The sequence below is a fragment of the Anabrus simplex genome, chromosome 8 (genome assembly GCF_040414725.1).
Source record: "Anabrus simplex isolate iqAnaSimp1 chromosome 8, ASM4041472v1, whole genome shotgun sequence".
In the NCBI taxonomy this organism is placed as follows: domain Eukaryota; kingdom Metazoa; phylum Arthropoda; class Insecta; order Orthoptera; family Tettigoniidae; genus Anabrus; species Anabrus simplex.
Genome location: NC_090272.1, coordinates 103,540,402 through 103,565,150, shown reverse-complemented (window position 1 = coordinate 103,565,150; position 24,749 = coordinate 103,540,402). Strand labels below are relative to the sequence as shown.

Here is a 24,749-nt window from a genome sequence, read left to right as displayed (position 1 = left end):
AACCTGACTTTTAGCCTTGCCAGCATTTGCCTGGAGTGAAAAAGGGGAACTATGGAAAACTATCTTCAGGGCTGCCTTGACAGTGGGGTTCGAACCACTATCTCCTGAATGGAAGTTCATAGCTGCATGATCCTAACAGCACAGCTGACTCGCTCGGTCTTTATATTAGTGTACAGGGTGGGTGGAAAATAGCTAGGTATTAATTAATAACTGTATAATTTTTAAAATCAATAGAATTACAAATACCGTGTACATATAAAATTTTAAAAATAAAAATAAAAAGTTAAACTTCTGGCATCTGATATACAGATGCTGCCACGAGAGAGGGTACGTTCAACAATAACAAAGATGGCTGAAAAAGATGTGCATTCATACATACGACCAGTCAGCCACCGAGAGCCTGAGCCACACCCACCCCATCTATCACTACATAAATCAGTGATCCAAGCAATACCTTAGTGAAATATTCATGGGGAACAACATTTGAGGGCCGGATCGTGCCGACTGGGCAAGGCGCAGACATAACCCTGAGCTGAAAACCCCCCCTTGTAATCAGGTAACAAGGGCAAGACTACATCTATTTGAAATAAAAGAAGAAATGGTTTAAACCAGGGGATTTATTAAATAAATACGAGAGAAAAAATTTAAACCAAGAGAAGCAAATCACACAAAATAAATAAGGAAATTAATCGTAATACTCATGGACATACCTTGCTCTTTTTCACATAGTTGAAACATGGCGTGAACTGAAGCTAATACTTTTCAAAACAAATATTGCTACGTAATTTAAAATGCTCACTGCCCCTCGACACATCGCTATTACATTACCAGCAGCTTCCTTTCATCATAAACTATTCAACCAGGTTGCCCGTTTTACCAGGATTCACATATCCAAGGCACTGCACCACATTTTACATCAGGCAACTAACAATGTGAAACGTTAGCACAACAATAAGCCGTGCCGGGGAACAAAAGGCAGATAAGAATAACGACAGATGAGACTGAGCACAGCCTCCATGGACCAATCAAACCCAAGACAGATCAAAGAATATAATAGGTACGCCCATGCGCAAATATGAAGCCAACATGGCGGGTACTCAAGCTGAGCATCAGCCATGAATAATAAATAAAATATATAGCTCTGCGTTGAGAACAAACAAGGCGCAGAATTAGAAAGACAAATACAACAGGTCGATCGACATATCATCCTTTTCTCCCCCACACATCCAAACTCACATGCATACCACATTCATGCACACACAATGAGAGTATCGGGAAAATAAAACACGAACCGCCGTTCAGATTTTGTAGTCAAATACAAACCATAAATTATGATTCCACGGTCATTATCAGTGGGTCTCACGTACTCAAATGTTTGCGTGCGGCGTGCAATTGCACATAAGGTCAGAATTGAACATTACTTTATTCACATCACTGGCATGTTGCGCCTTGTACAACCTGGATTGGTATCTCCTGCGGTCGAGACAAGGGGCACATCATGAGGATCACGCAGTATTAAAGCACGCAGTGCACCAAATCATAACCAGAGAGACCCTTTTTCAATTATCACAACAAGACCACCAACACATTCATTCAAAGCACATCGTACGACGGAGCGGAAAGATGTATGCCGTCGACCGTAACATACGGGAATAACTCGTCACCAAATTTAAATTTAAACCAAATTATCACATACCTGTGATTATCAATGGAAAAATCGAATAGCAGTTAGCGTGAAAGGTCCAGGCTTGAACACATTGAATGAGTATTTAAAGCATAAAAACGCCACACCAAACATAGTGGCAGCCATTGTTAGTATCCACCACACATAGAACAGCAGAAGAACTCCACAGAGTAAAAATTATCGCTCCAGCAAAACGAACGACCTCACAGATAAAAACATAGCGTGTGCTGCTCCCTACTGGACGTCATTAGACTGACACATGTAAACACTGAAAGACAAAACTGAAGGAAGCCATTTGCATAATTAAATGACAAATCGTGGAACATGCGATAAGCATGGTTCAAGCCCCTGCTCGCCACACAGCCACACAACCAGCCTGCTCAGCCTGCCAGCCAATCACAGGGCAGGACCAAGTCAAACCAATGAATAATAATTTGTCAGGCGCTTAGTATAGTTCACGGTTCGGTTCTTGTCACTGCGAGATAGTATAACTATACCTGACCCGACCATAGCTTGCTGAGTAGCAAATTCACGAAGCCTGTCTTCATTTTTTGAGTTTGACTGTTCCAGTGTTTCAATTACACCCATGTACAGCCCACCCAATATCAACCACCTTGTCAGTACCACCCGGGTGGACTGAGTAGCCAGGACACCGACATCCCAGACAAAAAGAAATTCCTACAACTTACCACATCCCAGCCATGGCTAATAATTTTGAAAACCCCAATTCAACCTTCCACAAACCACTACAATACCATCCCAGTAAATCATCCGCTGATAACAAATTTCTACCCAATAATCATTCCTTATAAACACAACCCAGAACTAAACGAACAACAACAACAACGCTCAAGACACGACCACCACAAACTCGCATATGCACTATTTACCACGTGTGCACACAAGTTCAATACATTCAGGAAATAGAAAATGGCTACATTCTCATCTTCGTAAATGAGTACGAAGTCTACGACGAAATTACAAAACAGTTGGAAATTTATGACGTTAGATACAAAATTTGCTCAGATGATACTGACACAATAGACACTAGCACTCAAACCCAACCCAACACCAAACACTCAGAAGCACAAACACCCCACCACATAAATTCACTAAATATTCACAGAATCCTAAAAACAAGACACACCAAATTGCATAAACAACACACACAGATGTCACATTACCACCAGACACAGACACTAATCCCCCTTCTCCCCTTTCTCCACAAACATCAACCGAATTCGCGACCAAGATCTTATCAGTGTTGTGACTGGAAACACAGGGCAAGTACATACAGACTAAGAGCAGGCGTAAAAAACCTGCTCCAAAGTCACAGGTATCACCAACATGCAACAGTCCTACACCAGAAACTCAAACCCGCACACCCACCAAAACCACACTCATCACACAATGCTGTAATTGCCTTAAATTAAATTATTCTGCAGCAGTTTGCTCAGAACCCACCCGCTGCAGCAGATGTGGCGGTCGCACTGCCACAATGATTGTAAGGTACCAAGGGACCAGTCAAGATGTGCGAATTGCCAAGGCATCACGCCACCTCATTCCCTGGTTGCCCATTTCTTAAAAAGGCAATTAGAGCACACTACAGGTGTGCACACAAAACCTCCCCCTCTATTAAGCCTCCAAATCCCACCACCCTCGAACCCAAGTCCTCTCCCCAACTCACACACCCACCAACCCAGACACGATACATCCCACCCTCCTACACATACTACTCCTCATGTTACTTTCATCCCAAAACATGCCCCTATTACATCCGCACACAAGCCAACATCACAATCTATACTAAACCTTATCCCACCCCACACCAAGTAAAACCATCTCGCCAAGACCAAAAGTTCTCATTTCCTCACTTCCTACCTAAAGCAAAAATAAATCACTAGAACCTTGGGTACAGCTGAGGCAGAGTGCCACAAAGCTGCTAAATCACACAAAATGCTGCTTTTTAAAATTTTAACATCCGCACACTCGCATAAATGGTAATTTATAAATATGTGAGTCACTGTGTAATACCACCGGTACAGTCCCGTTGCAATACCAAAGCAACATTGGGCATGATCAGTGTCCACCCAGGACTACCACATACTGATGCACACTAATAATTACTGTGTCAGCCAACATAATAACAAGGCCGTTGCCCTGGTCACACAGACATATACTGAAATACAAATTTAACTTTCTACACATAAATCAACCCCCACATAACAAATAATTAGGGGAGGCCTACTTCCCTTTTCAAAATTTTAAAAATCGTAACTTAATACAATTATTACAGACCGAGTGAGGAGCGCAATTAAGCGCACCAGTACTGGCACCTCTCACACCACCCATCTCTCTGGAGATAGAGTAGGTGGCACATACGGATAACCAGGGGGTAGTGTATAGTGAAGGGAAGGAATGCCACAATCCGTCCAGAGACAATAGAGAACTCCTATAGGACAAAATTCTAGTATCTTGACATCTTCAAAAACTGTAAAACTTTAGTTAGGGGGCATAACACCAATAACATTATTATTATTATTTATTATTATTCTGTATACACTACATTTTTAATTGCATTTACTCATTAAAATATATTGAATATCTGAACTACTGAATCTGGATAAACCACTATATAATTAGTCATATAATTGCCTTAATTCTAAACCCACATATTTGAACATGCAGTATATTCCTGGGCTTTATTAATTTTTTTGGTAATGAAAATTGCACCCTTTGAAAGGATACGGTAATTCTGTTCATATGGGGATCATGGCCCAGTTAACACAGTGGCTTCAATGGTATTGTTTCTTAGTTCTATGACCTGTAATCTTGTGCCATTGTACAGCTTTGTTGGATTCAGGTTGCCACTTTTAAGTGTGACATCAGTGCTCCAGGCAAACATTATCTGAAGCTTGCTTGTATAAGTGGTGGAGTGCCTGTAGAAAGTTATTTCCTTAAATACTTTTTAATGGATACTACTGTTTGACAATATGTATTGCAACATATGTTATGGATCATTATCACATTTTCTTGTTCACTGTGTGGTCCATTATCATTGGATCTTGAAAGTTCTTACACTCTAAAAACAGTAAACATTAAAGCAGTCATTGCAAGTTATCTATTGACAACAAACATGTTCTGTTGTAGACTTTTTGTTTGTTTGTTTGTTTGTTTGTTTGTTTGTAGATTTCATTAAGAGCAACAAATATTACCCATGTAATTTAGATGGATTGCTGATAGTTTAGACAAGGTATTCGCTTTTAGGGTTTCTGGATATATGAGTTCTGTCAAGTAGCTCAACTTTTTATTTAAATTGGTAGCAAATAAGGTAGCAAAATTATATATTCCAGGTGTATGCATAAGTCTTCTCTGGTTTCCCTAAGGGATAGTACCAGCAAACAGTATGCAGCATATGAATTTGACACATACATCAGTTTGTTCATCTGAGATCAACCTACCAACACACACAAGTTGAGCCCACCAAACACTAGCATTTGTGTTGTATTGTTCAGTGATCATGTTGACGTTTGTGCCTGAAAACGAACATTTGTGGCATGCATTGCTTTTCTTATTTAATCAAAAGAAAAAAGGCAGTGGAAAGTCATTTTTTGCTGGTAGAAACATATGGTGAACACGCTCCATTGATTAGAACACGTGAGACATGGTTTCAACAATTTAAATGTGGTGATTTCAATGTGTAAGACAGTGCATGCTCTGGAAGCGGTATTGTGTATTATGAACTCTTGAAGCCCAGTGAAACCATTAATGCACAACACTATCGCCAACAAATGATAAATTTAAATCATGCATTGATAGAAAGATGACTGGAATGGGCCAGAAGACATGGCAAAGTGATTTTGTTACACGACAATGCACTGTCTCACACAGCAAAACCAGTGAAAGACACCTTGAAACCGCTTAGATGGGACCTCCTTCCGCACCCACCGTACTGCCCCGACCTGGCACCATCTATCACCTCTTCGCATCAGTGGGGCACGTGCTTGCAAAGCAGCACTTCAGCAATTTCGAGGAAGTTGGAAAATTGCTTGACAAATGGTTTACTGCAAAAGACAAGCAGTTTTTCTGGCATGGTATTCATAACTTACTTGAAAGGTGAGCGAAGTGTGTAGAAGCCGATGGTCAATATTTTGAATAAACAAAAAATTAATTTCCCTTGAAAATTACATGTTTTCTTTACCACAAAAACTGGCAAAAACTTATGCACACACCTGGTATACTATAATAATCTGGAAGAAATAAGCTTTCTAATGGTGAAAGAACTATTGAAATTGGTTGAGTGGCTTCATAGATTACCTTCCATATACACATAAACTCAAAACTTCATTATTCTAGAATTTTTAATATCAATAGAATCATTATGAAAATAGTGTGCATATGTACGTCATTAAATAGGATTTGAACTTCTGTGCACTGGAAGTACAGACACTGGCCTTGAGAGGAGGTACATGCAATAGTAACAATGATGACTGACCATCTATCTGTAAAGATGTTTCTTTTTTGGTTTGAACCTAACAGTTAAAAATTATCTGTAAGAGAGTGATTGCAGATTGCTATGTGGAATTCTGATGTTCTTGTTCAGAGATGGTGGTATACAGGGAAGGAATGCCACAGTAAGTTCAGAGACAATAAAGAATTGACACGCAATGCCACTGACCACAGGTTTGCTTAAGAATGTAAGACGAAGTGGCCATTCATACATATCCTGGATGAGGAGAACACAATGAATGTGAGAGAAATGTTCAATCTACCATGTCAAGAAGCTTGTGAAAGCAAGGTATGCATTACAAAAGGTATTAAAGGACGTATTGCATTTCTGCCCATGGTAACCCCATCATGTGCTGCAGCTGACATCAGAAGAGCGAGACATCATTGTTTCAAAATATCCTCTGGAGCGGTGAGGCCATATTCCATGTGGATGGTTTTGTCAATATTGACACAACTGTCATTACTAGGTGGAACATAAACCTGGTATGACAGAGGAGAAGAGGCAGAGTTGTTCAAAAGTCACCGTGTTGTGCAGCAGAATGATGGCCACAAATGTCATCGGGCCATATCTTCTGTGTGATACCATGAACATGGTACGCTACTGTGAGATGATTGAAGATTATGTATGACCCAGGATGTCTGCATGGGAAAACATCAATGACATTATTTTCATGCACCTTCTCATTTTTCAAATGACATGTGTACATGGCTGGACATTGGCTGGGGTGACACAGACCACAAGAATGGCCTGCAAGAAGTCCAGACCTCACAACCTGTGAATTTTTCCTGTAGATATGGGCAAAGAATGAGATCTATCAGATGAAACCTCACACAATGGAAGAACTGGAAGCAAGATATTATCACCGATGTCCTATGTGACTTCCTCATTTGCTCCAGCAGACTGTGGATTCCATTCCTGGCTATTTGAGGAAATTAGTTGATGCCATAGGTGCCTGCATTGAATTTTAAGGTATGCATACGTATTCCCAAGTAACAATATACACATTCGATTCTTCTTATTCTCCTACACATGCAGCATTGCAGGTACAAACAGCATAGCAATTGTAGATTTGGCCCTGTTTTATGGCCAGATGTCCTTCCTGTCACCAATACTATATGGAAGGATGTAATCAATATCATGTGTTTCTGTGCTGGTTGGTAGTGTGGTGAGTTTTCTGAATATGAAGAAGAGAGTGCTGGGACAGATACAAACACCCAGTCCCAGAGCCAGAAGAATTAATCAGAAGCAATTAAAATCCACATAACATTAATTTCAATAAATTAGCATTACAAGTATGGAATCTGTATGTCTTCTTCAATACCTAGTTACTTTCTGCTTACCTTGTACAGTATTCTACCTGGGACCTCTTTAATTAGCGGATTGCCCTGCCGTTTTTACAGACCGCCCGGCTAACATAACCTAGATATGTGCTAGCTACATAATATTAATACATATTTGAGTCATAGGGTGCTCCAAATTAAAACTTAATTACTGTAAAACTATTTAAATGATAAATCACGTAGTATCGTGCGCGAGCGGTGTCTGGATTAGCGTGGAATCGCATCTGAGCACTCTATTCCGCATAACGTCGCAAACCCATATGGCACTCTGGGTCTAAGCCAGCTGTTAAATGATTATGAAGGAGCAGCAGAACACTAGAAATTCAAAATACTCTGTTTATGTCATGTTCATGATAATAACACTAAAATAGTTCAATTTTGCAGTTAATGTTTACCTGTCTGATATTATTGTTAATGCCCTGAGGGGAATTTTTGAAATTTTTTCATATTCAATTTTTAGGTAGTATTCCCAGCCCGGCTACTCATTCCTGCCACCTGGCTGACGAAAATTTCTGGGGAGAACACTGTTGTAGATTATTAGGGTTCAAAATTACATAGACAAAGTTTCATAGCATTGTCCAATTATAGCCTTTCAGATGAGTTGGAATACACTGGCAGAAAAAAATCCAAACACCATGAAATAAGGAATGTAGAATACAGAAATTTTGGCAATATATTTGTCGAGGTAACATATTTAATTGATTAAAGGTGCAAGACTACAGGTTAATATCCGTGCAAGAAAAGCCATCACAAATGTGCCATGCTGGTCCATTAATAACCATTGTAATCACCTGACTATATTGAATGCAGGCATGCAAACCTGCATGCATTGTGTTGTACAGGTGCCGGATGTTAGTTTGTGGGATGGAGTTCCATGCCTGTTGAACTTGGTCGGTCAATATAGGGATGGTTAATGCTGGTTGTGGATGACGCTGGAGTTGTCGTCCAATGATGTCCCATACGTGCTCGAATGGGGACAGACGGGGGATTGAGCAGACCAAGGCAATATGTTGACACTCTGTAGAGTATGTTGGGTTACAACAGCTTCATGGGGGCATGCATTATCCTGTTGGAAAACCCCCCCAGGAATGCTGTTCATGAATGGCAGAACAACAGGTCAAATCACCAGACGGATGTATACATCTGTAGTCAGGGTACATGGGATAACCACGAGAGTGCTCCTGCTGTCATAGGAAATTGCTCCCCGGACCAGAACTCCCAGTGTAGAACCAGTGTGTTGATGCCGCAGAGAGGTGGAATGCAGGCGCTCACTTGGGCTCCTCCTAACCCACACACGGCCATCACCGGCACCGGCAAACACAATGGACCTCCACTCCATCCTCCAATGAGATCTCGGTTGACACCACTGAAGACGCAGACGGCAGTGGTGTGTGGTGAGTGGAATGCACGCCGCAGGGCGCCTGGCTCTCAAGTAACCGATTTAGAACAGTTTGTTGCGTCACTGTGGTGCCAACTGCCACTCGAATTGCTGCTGCAGATGCAGTCCGCTGCACCACAGCCACATGTGGAATACAGCAGTCCTCCCTCTTGGCGGTGCAACGGGGGATGTCCGGAGCCCGGTCTTCTTGGGAGCATACCTTCTCATAACCACTGCTGCCAGCACGCATGCACAGTGGAGATATTCCTGCCAAGTCGTTCTGCAATAGCGCGGCAGGAAAATCCACCTACACGTAGCCCTATTATACGGCCTCATTCAACCACAGTGAGCTGTTGATACTGGCCTCTTTGACATCTTAAAGGCATTCTTGACCCACTCACAGTTACTCCGTCCAATCTCACAGGTAACTAATGCCCTCCGCACAGTACAGCTTGTATTTAAAGCAAACCTGATGTGCAACGTCATGGGGCCTCTACTAGCGCCATGCTAATGCAATTTGTGGGAAATTTGAATCAGTGTCATCTTTCAGATGTATAAACACGCCTACCAACATTCGTACCCCTTCTTGGTGTTTGGATTTTTCTTTCTGCTAGTGTATAAGCATGTTAGGTGGCTTGTCATGTGTTTTAAGCCACTTAACATGGTCATTTTCCCTTTCAGGTTTGCCGCAAGCATAAGATTAAATTCTTCACCCAAGTACCTTAGAATCATAACAAGAAGCAATTCTTCAAGTCCTTACAGTTACGAACTGCTCTACAAAATTATATTTTATAGGGTTATAAGATGGTATGAAGTTGACCAATACAATTATCCCTATATGAGTTGACTATCTTCATTTGAGCAATTATGAAAACACAATTCCACAATTTTAAGTTTCAAGTAAGTTTGTTTCAGTGGATCAAAAACAAAAAGAAATAATCTTTGTAGTGTCATGACCTACTTCACATACAATGATGGTTAACTCTGATTATGATTTTAAAGAAATATGGAATAGAATATGAGAGAAATTATGATTAAGAACTTGTGAATTTGATAATAAAAGTCTGTCAGTTCACTGCATCATACAGTAGAAAGGAAATTAATGCTTCAAAAATAACCATGTTGATTTTTAATGCTTTAGTAGTATTTAGCATAAAGAGTTTCACAATGACAGAATCACTCAGTGAGAAAAAATTTCAATTATTTTTACAGCCCTCATTAAATAATTTGTTGAGCTACTGGAATCTGTTTTTGACTGAATGAACTTCATACGATTCCCAGATTAAAAAGGAATGCTTTTTGTTATTTCCATGGGTATAATGCGACAAACAGTTGACTGTGTGTTGTCACATTTTTGCTACACTCAGCCACAAGCAGCTTAGTTTACATCTTGGTGTTGCTACTGCAAACAGATCTGTTGACATTACTTTTTGTTCACAGCAGTATTTATATGTCGTAATGAAATAAATTAGTAATTCAGTATAAATGAAGGAGCGCAGGCATGCTAATAAGATTGCAGTGAAGTCTATGCATTTGAGGTGAATGAACAATTTATTTTGATAAAGATTATGTGATTAATCTCAAAATAGGGTTTCAAATTTCCAGGTCAATTTTTTACTGTAAACTACATAAAAACAGTTATTAACACAAAAGCTGCCATGCTACATTTAGCGAACCCCCCACTTAAGTGCCATTTTGAATGAAACAGGGTATCTTCTTAGTTCCCAATTTTATTGTGTACATGTACTGGTAACAAACCATAAACAAGGCAAAAATGTTAATATTCAGGGTCTCACAACTTTTACTTTTGATAATTACAAGCACTTAAAATAAAAATGCCAACTCGATCAGGCACTGGCCATTCAGCCTTTCGCGAAAGGTTTGGTGCAAGAACATCACGCCACTTTGTTTGGTTACTTTCACTATGTCAAAACCTATTGCACGTTAGTGTCTATGAAACTGAGTGATTACTTAGATGCAAGTGGTGTCCTTCATTCCACTGATGATCCCTTATCGAGTGAGCTTGACCGTAATTGTTTTTCCGACATTGAGTTTGAGGAAAACAGATAAATTGTTGAAGTGGACTGGAGGCTCTGATCTGGACCCTTCATCGCACAGTGAATAGGCAAGCAACAGTTCAGGAAGTGATTCGTCATTTGAAATACATTGTAATGTCAAATAATTTGTTTGAATTCTCACTTTCACCTTGGTCATTACGACGTACTAAAATCATATGTCAACCCAATAGGGCTGATAAGCAACGTCACATAATTTTATGTGATCTATGCTGCCGTAACTGACCGAATTGGATGACAGTGATATGTCATCAGATTACCATTCTCTTGAGATACCATGGTTCTTTATTTCTGTACTAGAATGTGTGCAGTTAGCGTAGGAGTTCCATTTTACATTGCCTAGCAACCGGCTGTTGTTAGTCCGTTCAGACTGGCTTAAGTATTCATAAATGCATACACTGTTGGTACAATTGGTGGGTTAGGGCCACCTTTTATAGATAGGTAAATACTGTCACAGACTTTTTGTAGAGTCTTTTATCCTCAGCAATTCGTCCATACAACTTGAGGTCTATCCTTGATGGCTTAGGCAGCGTAAACAAAGGAAGCACTCAGATAGCCATTTTTTTCTGACTTCACTAAATTTATCACTCTCTTCTTATATATTAACTTATCATGCACCTAAATCTTCCTGGATAAATGTTCTATACAGCAGCGAAAACAGCACCAAAATCCATTTTATAATCTTTTCGTCTTCTTCTTATACGTTGTCCTAGTTTAGTGCAGGGTCTGCTACGGAACGGTAATGTGCATCCTTGGAACGAAGGCCAATAATACATTTCATACCTGCATTGACTGACTGCACCGTTTTGGTTGACTACAGGGATGCCGACTGTCGACTTGTGAGTGGTGAGTGACAGTGGATGGTGCAATGTGACTAACATCACCAAACCACTGAAGTTAATTTTTCACATGTTGTCAGTGGTTGGCATGATGTTCCATCTGTTGTCTTATGTTCCGTACCTGGCCGAGTAGAGAGATGCCGAGTGACCAGCAGGCCATGCATATCAACATTATATGGAGGTGGCGTTCAGTAGATATGGTGGCTCGCCAGCACTCTGTTCCATAAAGTACTACAGTACTGGGTGGATCATTGTATGATAGATCTTGGATTTCAGTCAAACTGGCATCTTCTTGTCACTCAGGACTCCTGTGATTTCCTTCCATCATAGCCAGGCCACACTGACTCTTGCTCATACTTCACCATCAATATCACCACCACATGATTATTAAGTGGATCCCAAGTACCAGAATGAGTGGCCCTCTTGAGCTCCTTGCAGTTTATCATGATGAAGCCTGCGCTGAGGCTAGCTTTCAGGTATTCAGATTTAGTGCTGTTCTGACGGAGACCGAACTGGCTGAGACGGTAATATCAGGCCTTATTTTATACTATACTTTGATGATCATTAACGTAGGTATAACAGGATATTAGAATATAAATTGAATGAAATTAGCTAACTTAATTATGCTTATTAGATAAACAGTAAATGTAGAAAATGATACCTATATAATACCAAACATCATAACCCCTTGATGCAATGAAAGAAGATTACAGAATGCAATTGTTATCAAATATACTGCGAGTCTCACGAGTTGGCTGACTGACTGATCTGCATACCTCGGCAGAGTAGCAAATCTGCACATTTCGTGACCTTGGCTTACTTTTGTTCATTCCTCAGTCTAATAAAAGCCAGTGTTGAATTCAGAAGTGATTTGAGTGTTCATGTGCTACAAGTGTTTGGATTGTGTGTCATACAGTAATAATGCCATGAGATTAAGTATGCATTACAGCAATGGATCTATGTTTGATTTGCACGCGATTTCACCATCCTGCAGGGAAGTAGCTGCCTATTTTTAACAGAATTCCAGATGTGCATCCTCCAAGCAGAGATGCTGTGCAAAACCTTGTAAATAAATTTAGGAAAACGGGTTTGATTCTTGATAAGAAGTGAAGGCTAAAACGGCGCGCGTTTACTGAGGAGAAAGTAGCCGAAGTTGGAGAACAATTATAACTTTCTCCTCAAAAATCTCTGTGATGGCTTGCACAAGAAACCAAAATTTCAAGGAACTCAGAGGGACGAACTACCAAACTCTTAAAATTGAAATTATGGAAGCATTTTTATAACTGGATGTTATGATGAATCATCGTTCAATTTACACGGCCATGTTTTGACACAGGATAACAGGCACTGGAACTCAAAACCCCATTTCAAGATGAGAAAATTGGGGTATGGTGCATGGTAAATGGGTACAGGACAATAGAGCCAATATTTTTTGCAGATACTTTCAATGCAGAACGTTGCAGGAATAATATACTCACACCATTCTATGGACAACAGTTGAGTGCCAGTTTGAATCTTTCCAGCAAGACTCTACTACCACACATACAGTTGCAGAGTAAATTTTTTTATGAAATTTTTGAAGATAGGGTAACTACTGGTGGCATTATGGCTCGCACGGCCCCCAGTTCTCTCATCATATGATTTTTATTCATGCGGGAACTTGAAAAGTAAAGAGTATAGGTGAAACCTCCATAATCTATATATATAAAATAAGAGTTTTGTCTGTACATTACTCGGGATGGTATTTCTGTATCAGTCACATCTACAGGTCTACAGTAACAAAGAAATGCATTCTTTGATTTTCTGTCATCTCTGTCTGTCTGTATGTATGTATGTATGTATGTATGTATGTACGCGCCTCACAAGAGAATGGCTGAAGAAACTTTAATGAAAATCATTATCTAAATTCGGAGAATGAGGCACTACAATCTAGCCTATAAATAATTTTACTCAAGGTGAGTGAAATGCTAGTTTAGGGGAAGGCTTAAAATTTAATTCTCAAATATCTATGTTATTAGTGGACCTATCGATAAATACTAGATAACTAATGTTATATACAGGGTTATTCACCTAACATGTTACACGACCGAGCTCGATAGCTGCAGTCGCTTAAGTGCGGCCAGTATCCAGTATTCGGGAGATAGTAGGTTCGAACCCCACTGTCGGCAGCCCTGAAAATGGTTTTCCGTGGTTTCCCATTTTCACACCAGGCAAATGCTGGGGCTGTACCTTAATTAAGACCACGGCCGCTTCCTTCCCACTCCTAGCCCTTTCCTGTCCCATCGTCGCCATAAGACCTATCTGTGTCGGTGCGACGCAAAAAAAACATGTTACACGGAAATAACTTCTAAACCATTAAAGATATTGGCATTCTGTTTTCATATTCATAAATGGTACGCAGGGTCTTGTAAAATTACGTGCTACTTAGTCTCATGGGGGTGATTAACAACCGAGATATTGATATTAACTCTATATTTTTAAATGGAACAGCACAAATTCATACAGCTGATTTAAAAGTTTATCTGCGTACAAGTTCAAATATGTAAGTATTTTCAAAATTGGACAATTACTTTTTGAGATATAAGTAAGACCAGCATGCGCTGTTTTGCATGCTGCATCAGACGTTGTGAAGTCGGGCAACGACATATTGAGGCACTTCCTGGAAGTGAGTTCAACCACAGAATGGATACCAGGCATGTAAGCACCTCGTACACATGTGATGGGTTTGCAAAGTGTGTATGACAGGCGAACACATGACAGGACAGGGAGGGTTGATGTGTTTAAAAGGAATAAAATAAGTACTTTGCCTTGAAAGGAACATAAAGAAAGCTATAATTCTCACTGGTTTTAGTGTTCAGTTCATACTATTCTATGAGTTGAGAAATAAACATAACACAAAACACCAAAAGAGCTCCTTCTAGAAAAGCAAAATGTTCAGAGCTGATCGTGGTGAGATGGTAGCAACACTATTATTTATGTTTTATTTTACATGCATTAATCTCCGCAGAGCTCCAGCGCGACTGTAGTAGTGTGCATTCGGGAAAGCGTAGGTTTGAGTCCTGCCTCGCCCAACCTGAAAGTGATTTTCATGGTGTCCCCAGTTCAACACCAGGCAAATACCGGATAGGTACCTTTGTGATAGGCCATGGCCACTTCCTTTCCAAATCCTTCCCATTCCCATCCATGGGAGAAAACACTAAACTGAGTGCAACCTGTTACATGTCAAAACAAAAACAATACAAGTTTAATCTCCCTTCCTCGTTGTGTGTTTGCCAGTCATACAATAATGCTGCACACCCAGGGTATGTTACAGTACATCACATTATGTTTACAGTACATTCTGGTATTCATTCTGTGGCTGAAATCAAGGCCAGGAAGCAGCTTGCGCCTCAGTATGTCCTTACCCGACTTCACGCTGTCTGATGCGGCATGCAAAACCGCGCATGCTGTTCTTATTTATATCTCAAAAAGTAATTGTCCGATTTTAAAAATTCTTACATATTTGAACTTGAAATTTTAGGCCAGCTGTATGAATTTGTACCATTCCATTTAAAAATATGGAGTTAGTATCAATATCTCGGTTATTAATCACCCCATGAGACTAAGTATCACGTTATTTTACAAGACCCTGGATACCATTTACGAATATGAAAACAGAATGCCGTTATCTTTAATGGTTTAGAAGTTATTTCTGTGTAACATGTTAGGTGAATAACCCTGTATAATTAAATTCCTGCTCATTTAGGTCTTATTCATTTTTACTGTATCGGCTATGATAACAGAGATATTCATGAATTTCTTTTTTTTTTTCCTTTCTTTTTTTGCTAAGTCCATATCAATGCCAAACCACGAGAAAATGGGTGAACAGATTTTAATGAAATTTGGTTTATACAGTCCAAGAATAAAGGCACTACAGTCTGGGCTATAAATAATTTTATTCATGCTGGATGAAATGGTAGTTTCAGGAAAGGTCCAGATCAACAAGGAAATTTGTGAAAATGCTTATAAAAAATGAGAAAAATAGCAAAGGAACAATTGCTTGAAGAATAAGACAAGAGGGAAGAAGGAAGGACTCCCTTTACATTAGATGCCATAACATCACAGAGTTGGAAGAAAACTAATATGAAGGCCTACAGTATCGAAAGCTCATAAAACTGATCAACAATATTGTTACAATGACCACTGTTGTAATGTGATGTGTCTATTCTGCTGCCACTCATCTCCGATAGATGGGATTACTGCTTCATCCCGAGTAAAACAGCGTGCCTGAATATTGGCGGGAAGTTGTTGGGGAGATAGATAACTTTGCACATGCTATATGACTGTCCCGTCAATGACAGGTATTACAGCTAACAACAACAACAGGTAGGGACCCTCCTCGGAGACAGCCCTACCCAGGGAGTGGCACCCCTGCCAATGTGAGTCCCAGAGCACACTGACCCGGTGTGTATTATCAGGTAAGGGTCTCAGCTCAGGGTTACGAGTGAAGACCTCAACAACATCTATGGCGGAGAAGATGGCGGTATAGATGGTGGAAGTGGCAGCCCAATACTCAGGATTAATAGAGTATGACACCGAGTAACCACCAGTATAAGTGGTTCACTTCTTCCAAGTGCCAACGGCCTCTTTGAGGGTGGATTAGCGGAAAGAGGGCAGGGCACCCTGATGTCCTTGGAGTAAGAAATTACTTCTTAAGGCGGATGAACCAATTGTAGGTCAACGGCATAGGATGTAGAAGGCAATGGGAAACCACCACATTAAAGGTCCTTGTGATATCCCAAGAATAGAAAGCATGATGATGTCTTTGAACGTAAAATATTCCGGAATAGCCCCCTATTCGGATCTTCGGAGGGGGGTACAGGAGAAGGCAAAGAGCAAGTCCTACAAAGTAGGTACATGGAATGTGAGATCCTTGAAAAAGTGTGGTAAGCTGGAGAATGTGAAGAACGAAATGAAGCGACTAGGAATGGATGTTTTGGGAATGAGTGAGGTAAGATGGCCATAGAGTGGAGATGTATGAAGCGGAGATTTCAGGGTTTTATACTCTGGCTGTTCAGACGGAAAAGGTGGTATTGGATTTATACAGACAAAGCAGTTAGGACAGCGAGTGTCAGGTATTTGGGCATATAATGAAAGAATATTGCTCATAAAATTAAAGACAGAACCTAGAGATACAGCTCTAATCCAGGTGTACATGACCACCTCTACATACGCAGATGACAAAGTGGAGGAAGTGTACGAACAACTGGAAGAAGTGTTACTAAAGGTCCAAGATGAAGAAAATCTCATCATCCTCGGAGATATGAACGCAGTTGTTGGAGAGGGCAGAGAAGGTAATATGGTGGGCGGTTATGGTCTTGGTTCCAGAAACAAAAGGAGAGAAAAGCTCATCGAATTTTGTCGAAGTTACTCCCTTGTAATTACAAATACTCTCTTCAAACAGCCAAAAAGGGGAAGATATACATGGACAATGCCTGGAAATGGTAGTAGATATCAAATAGACTATATAATAGTTAGAGAACGGTATCGAAATCAAGTAAAATCAAGTAAAAGCTATCCTGGAGCTGATATTGACTCCGATCATAACCCCTTGGTAATGACAGGCCAACTGAAACTTAAGAAAAGAAGAATAGAAAGACACCCCCCCAAAATGGAATTTAAGCAAGTTAAAGAAAGACAGTGAGGCTATCAAAATGTTCAAAGAAGAAACTAATAACAAAATTAATACTGAAGTACTGGCTGGAATTAGTGCTCAAGAAAAATGGGAAGAAATCAAGAAACAAATAATTGATACAACAGAAGATTGTTTTGGAAAAGAAGAGAGGGAAATCTATAAGCCATGGGTTACACCCCACATTTTGGAACTAATGAATGTGCGCCCGATGGCCAAAAGGAAAGGAAATCATGAAGAATACAAGAAAATAAGAAATAAAATACATCGAGAAACTAAAAAAAGCAAAGGGAGAGTGGATCAAAGCACAATGTAAACAGATAGATGAAAATATAACCAAAGGTTACACCGAAAAAGCTATTTCAGAAGTCCGGAGGCAGTTCCAAAGAAAGATAAAGCCCTTGTGTACAATAAAGGGAAGCAACAGAGATGTGATAATAGAGCAGGATAATATAGCTATAATACGGAAAGAATATGTAGAAGGCCTGTATGAAGGACAAATAGATGACGATGTAATAGAAAGTGAAAGTGAGATAGAACAAGATGATCTGGGACAATGCATACTTAGAGAGGAATTTGATAAAGCTTTGAATGAGCTAAAACAAAGGAAAGCTTCTGGAGTAGACTCAATTCCTGGTGAAATACTACAAGCTCTACAGGATAAGGCAAAATATTCCTTATATCAACTAGTAAAGGATATTTATACTAGCAGATAAATACCGGAAGATTTTGAGAAAAATGTATTGATACCTATCCCAAAAAGTAATCATGCAAAGAGATGTCAAGATTATAGAACATTAAGCCTGGTAACACATGCCTCCAAAATTATTACAAGAATTGTTTACCATCGCATGGAGAAAAGAACAGAAGAAAATCTCTCAGAGGATCAATTCGGGTTTAGAAGAAACAGAGGAACAAGAGAAGCAATTCTGAGCCTTAGAACAATTACTGAACAAGCCCTAAGAATCAATAAGAACATCCTAACTGCTTTCACTGATATAGAGAAAGCGTTTGATAATGTTAACTGGAATATTATGTTTAAAGCCCTTAGAAGTCTGAAAGTGGACTACAGAGATCGGAAAATCATCTATCAGCTGTACAAGAACCAGACAGCGCTTATAGGAAAGGAGCAAACGAACGCGAAAATAAGAAAAGGAGTAAGGCAAGGATGTGGTCTGTCACCTGTATTATTGACTGTGTATTTAGAAGAAGCAATGAAAGAGTTTTCAGCCACCTCCACCCATGGAATAAAAATAAATGGCCAACTATACCACACAATACGTTTCATGGATGATATTGTCCTCGTAGCTGAAACTGAGAAAGAGATAGAGACCTCACTAAAGAAATGAATGATCTACTAATACTAAAATGTAACATGAATGTTAACAAAACAAAAACCAAGAAAATGAAATGTATTCCATATGGTAAACAGGATGTTAATGTTTGGTTGGAAGGAGAAAAATTGACTCAAGTAAATCAGTTCAGTTATTTGGGAAGCATCATTACATCTGATGGGAGGTGTGAAAAGGATGTCCGTTCTCGAACAGCCCAGGCTTCAATAAAAAAAGAAGCCTGTTGACCTTCAAGGCAATATCCCTACCAGTAAGAAAGCATTTCATTAAGAGCTTCATTTGGAGCAATGCGACCTATGGGTCTGAAACCTGGACCCTACTAAAGGCTGATAAGAAAAGAATAAAGGCATTTAAAATGTGGTGCTGGCGTCGAATGTTGCGAATTCCCTGGACTCACAGGCTAACAAATGAAGTTCTTAAGAGAGCTGAAGAAACCATCAGTCTAGAGAAAATGATCGCGAAAAGAAGATGTAGTTGGATAGGTCATTTACTCTAGCATTCATCATGGTGCACCACACTGCTTGAAGGGAAACTGGAAGGAAAGACTAGAAGAGGACGACCTAGAGCAGGGTTCCTCAGTGGCATTAAAGGACGACCTGGAGCAGGGTTCCTCAGTGGCATTAAAGGACGACGTCCATATCAACTAATCAAGCCGCTGGCTCAGGATAAAAGGTCATTGGACGAGGACAGTCATGCTACCCACCAACCATCAGGTTGAGGAGAATGCGAGAGAGAGAATAATAATAATAATAATAATAATAATAATAATAATAATAATAATAATAATAATAATAATAATAATGTGTAGCCCGGTGCAGGTCTTTCGAGTTAACACCATACAGGCGATCTGTGAAGATAGGGTCCTACTTATAATTAATTCTAATGAGGAACCCCCCCCCACACACACACACACGCACAAAACCCCCCAAGCCATTGGAATTAACCAATCACGGTTAAAATTCCTGATCCAACCAGGAATCAAACCCGGGACCCCTTGGACCAAAGGCCACCATGGTAACCATGGTAGCCATGGAACCAGACCAAATCCCCATACATTATCAGGAATGAAAGAAAATATCAGGAGAGAAATTAACACTATTTCAGAAGCAGAACTGATGTACCGGTATGTGAAAGAAAATCTCCTAAAACGGTGTCAGAGTCATGTGCATGCAGGTGGAGGATATTTCCAACATCCTGTGTGATAAGGTTAATGCTTATTTTCATTGTAATTGTAACTGTAATTGTGAGAACCTGAATCATTACAAAGTTTGTGGTTTCAATTACATAGATACTGTATCTGATTGCTCAGGGGTAACAGCTCTGGCTGCTGCAGCCAGATCCACCGTGCGGCCGGTCAACTCATGTGAGACTCACTATACTTGTGCTTGCAGCAACTCGGATTACATCATATTTCTGGTTTATATCAGAATGGCCTCTGTGTAAAAAAAAAAAGAGCTCTTATAACTGCTGCTTACGAAAGAAAGCTATTTTTGTTTCATTTGAGAACTATGGACACTATGACCATCAGCCCCTTGTACTTACTGAATGCAATGAAGTTGTATTATTGGAATGTCATGTGAGAGTTTTTATTAATGAATGGGAATGTAATCAGCAGGGTATCTGATACTGAAGTATGACACTACCTGAATATGCAAAAGTCACAGAAAAAAAAACCCTACCAATAGTGTTTGAAAGTCTGGAATCAAATCATTCAACTTTCCTACCTTAAAGTTCTCACAGTTAATGTCTTCAGTGTATGGAAATTCTTCAAGAATTAATTATAACTGTTCTTGTTGCAGAAAATGATAATAGCAATGGATAAAAACTGGCATGAAGATCATTTTGTTTGTGAACAATGTAAGAAGCCACTTGGTGGCCAGAGTTTTGTGGAGAAAGATGGTAAAGCGTTCTGTCAGCCTGATTACCATGAACTGTATTCTCCAAGATGTCATGGCTGCAGGAAACCAATAACAGACACAGCTATCGTGGCCCTCGAAGAGAGATGGCATCATCAGTGCTTCAGATGCTCGGTATGTGCAAATACAGATTTAATGTGTAGGCTAGTTCTTAAATAATAAACTAACGTGTCCCAGTTCTTTCTAAGAAGACTGAAAGATCAAGATATTCACACTAAAATTTCATGATAAGTGATAGTTGAGTTGGTGTTAAAATCTACATAATAAGCTCCATTACTTACACAAAACTAGTATCACATTTTTCTCTAACATAAGGAAGATATAAATTTGGAAAACCAACATTGCAAGATCATATGAACGGATGGTTTGTAATGTGGGTTATTGGAGTCACATCCTAGTTAATGAATACTGGGCCTAGTAAAGGGTCCTGAGAGTCTGAATACCAGTTACTGTTGGATAGCAGTTCATATATATTTCAGACAAATTCTGAGTCGTGGCCCATTTGTGCTTAGGCGACTATCGTTATACAATCCACTACTAGAGTAACTAAGGTTAGCACTCAAATTCACAGAAATTTACCAAGCGCACTCAGAAGGTTTTTAGCAAGCCTCAGATCTATGGGAGTGATGAAGACCCTTTCCCATTTGATGGGCCAGGAACACCTTGGAAACAACTTGCCAAACAAATTTGAAGGGGTGTTATCAATATCAATGGGGCTTATAGAAGAAGGAAAGTATTGTAGATTTGGCTGAGGCAACAAAAAGAATGTGTCTGGATGTGTTATGATGTTTGGGCAATGGGAGATTACAAGGAAAATATAGGAGATGATAATGTTTTTAACAGGTCTTAAAGAGTGTGAAGTGGGATTGTTCTTTAGGAAAACCATAGCACATGACATAGTCTCCGTTAGGCATGTAAATGAACAAATGATATGGATAGATTTGTACACCTTGTGAGGGAGTAGTGAAGATGAAGTAGATAAGTTTTATGAAGCACTAAGCGATGATGTAGTCACGATCAGGGTCATCTGCAAGGACAGCATCAAGTTAACAGGTGATTTCAATACAGTTGGAAATAGCGCTGGGGGATATGAAAAAAATAATGGGTTAATAATAATAATAATAATAATAATAATAATAATAATAATAATAATAATAATTATTATTATTATTATTATTATTATTATTATTATTATTACAATTACAACTGCTACCACATACTATATCATAAATGACTTTGTGTTCAGAAAATCTGCTAAGAATATATAAGTATTTTAGAAATTTTTTTGATTTTACAGACCACTGTCTGAATTGCAGTGAATTAAGGATCACTAGGCCGAGGATAGAAAAAGTGAAGTTTGTCTTCAGATGGATATTCTTTTTCCCTAGCATATTCCCATGCAATATTGAAAGATAGTGAAATCCTGGCTGGATATCGCACCGCGTTTGTGATATTATGGTAGTGTAATTGGACTCAGCTCACAAACACCTCTCGAACTCCATGGCAACATAGGGTATGCCAGATATGTTGATGTTTTGCTGTATCTTCTCCATTTTACTCGATGCTCTACTTCCTCTGAGCTGAGATCCACAACCTGCATTCCTTATGTGATGGAGTCCATCCACCATTTTATTGGTCTTCCACGTGGACGACATCCTCCAGGGTCAAACTGGAGGGCCACTTCTGCCACAGAACTGTTGTCTTGACGCATGACATGATGATACCATCGGAGCCTTGCCTCTACTTCCATGGTGTGGACGATTTGGCCTTGTTTCCTCATTATACAGCAACATTCTGATCCATAGAGAGCTACTGGGCACACTACTGTCTTATACACTTCTGCTTTGAGATATTCGGGTATGTACTTGTTACGGAGAACACCAATAACTTGCCAATAACTTGCTATGCTGACATCATTAGTGGCTTCACTGTCAGATGTTAGCAGTGACCCAAGATATTTGAATTGTGTGGTCTTCTTTAAGTTGTAGTTGTTTACGCTAATGCTGCCATCGGTTTGGGGGCCACATTCTAAATACTCAGTTTTTTGGATGTTGAGCCTTAGTATGTTTTCAGCCAGTCTGTTCTTCCACTTTTGCATCTGCTGCAAGAGCATCACATTATCTGCATGTAGCAGAGACAACGGAGGTGGTGCCTGTATGTCAGCAGTCACCATATTCATACAGAGAATGAATAGTAGTAGATTCTTGGTGGATGCCGATTGCAGTGTTGAAAGATAGTGGAATTCCGACTGGATATCGAATCGTGCTTGTGATGTTGTGGTAGAGTAATTGGCCTCAGCTCACAAACACCTCTGGAACTCCATGGCAACATAGGGCATGCAAGATGTGTTGATGTAGAAGTATATCAGAAGCCTTTTCCAGGTCTAAAAATGCCAAATGCAACATCTTCTGCTTTTCTCTGTGCCTTTCCATCATCAAGCATGAGGCATGGTTTCCATCTATGGTACCACATCTTCTAACAAAGACACAATGATTTGAAGATATGGTAACGATATTTGAGAGCTTTCAACAGATAAAGGTAAACACTTCCAGGATGTGAAATTAAACAGAAGTACATGGATATGGTGAGTGAAAAGCTGTAAAGAACAGACAGTCAGCAGGTTCACGATATAGAAAGTGAATGGGTGGCATACAGGGATACTGTAGTACAAGCAGCAAGGGAATATGTAGGATCAACTGTGTGTAAAGATGGGAAAAGCGAACATCTTGGTGGAATAATCAATTCAAATAAGAACTGATCTAGATAGGGAATTACACATAGAGAAGAGAAATAGAGCAAAACAAATCACTGTCAAGTTCAAGATGAAATCAAGTAAATATTTTGGCTATAACCTGGAAAGGCTTGATTAAGCAACTGGGAAATCCTCCTGAAGAGTCATAAAGAATGTTAAAAGGGGAAGGAAAAGGGAAATAAGTAATGTTATGGTTAAAACAGCTGCCTTGTGAGTAGAAGAGAAAGTTTGATCTCACCCCTAGTTCACAGGTCTGTTCACTAAGAGGCTCTTCCTCCATTAATTAAGCTTGAGCTTAAAGGTAAGCATATGAATAAAAGACGTATTGCATGCATAATACTGTGCTTTTGCTTACAATTCCAGAAGTCAGTTACTTCTGGGTAAACTTTGTGATCACCGAAGATTTCAGTTCCTTTCTAATCTGTTTTGTTACAAAATAAAATCAAACTTCATATAATGAAACAAAGTTTAGGAATAACGTCCACTACATGGTCATCACAGCACCCTCATTTTTTGGAATTAATTATGATACTGTATTAACTGTCCAAACACTCATAAAATATATCACCCCCATAGACTATGTCACAGGAGTGTCTTCATTCTACTACATTATCAACCTGCACAAACACATTAAAAAAATGGCTCTTGAGGGATGATGAAAAAAATGCTATCAATATTGTTATAGTTATGGCAGGTATTTCTTCTGTAGGCTTTCCATGAAACAGGCTGACACATTTATGACATTTTGTGATGATGGATGCGTTGCATACTATATATCCTCCTACATAATAAATCAAACACTCCTTAGCAAGATTGTGGCTATCAATATTTTAAGTAGGTATAAGTTGTTCTCCCAGTCTGGTAAGAGGTCATCCATGTTCTCTACTGTTTATCTAATTTTATTCTGTGCTTTCTCTCTTACAGCCTTATGCCTTCTTTGTCTTTTCTGTCTACTTGGCCAGTATTCACATTTGAATGTTGAATGATGTCAATGGCAATTCAGATTTGGGCTCACAATTACTACCTGACGACAGGGCAAGTTTTGTTTGGATATAAATGGACTGTAACATATGTAAATTCAAAAAACCTTTCATTGAAGGGTGATCATCACATTGCAACATATGTAAATTCAGAAAATCTATTGTTGAAGAGTGATCATTATAACTTAATGAGCACAATATACCAAAGTGCTGTTCTAATGGATCTCGAATAAATTTTGTTGTGAGCACATA

The 24,749-nt window shown here is 39.4% G+C and overlaps 2 protein-coding genes across 5 annotated transcripts in view; one reads left to right on the top strand and one right to left on the bottom strand.

Annotated features, from left to right (window-relative positions):
* Positions 1–24,749, bottom strand: part of LOC136878858 (uncharacterized) — a 317,293-nt gene that overhangs the window by 112,452 nt on the left and 180,092 nt on the right. The window lies entirely within an intron of this gene.
* The window catches only part of LOC136878860 (paxillin), a 113,854-nt gene that overhangs the window by 10,431 nt on the left and 78,674 nt on the right, over positions 1–24,749 (top strand). Inside the window, exon 3 of the mRNA XM_068229040.1 lies at positions 20,649–20,879. Coding sequence (XP_068085141.1) covers positions 20,649–20,879 — 231 coding nt within the window. The remainder of the gene's footprint in view (positions 1–20,648; positions 20,880–24,749) is intronic.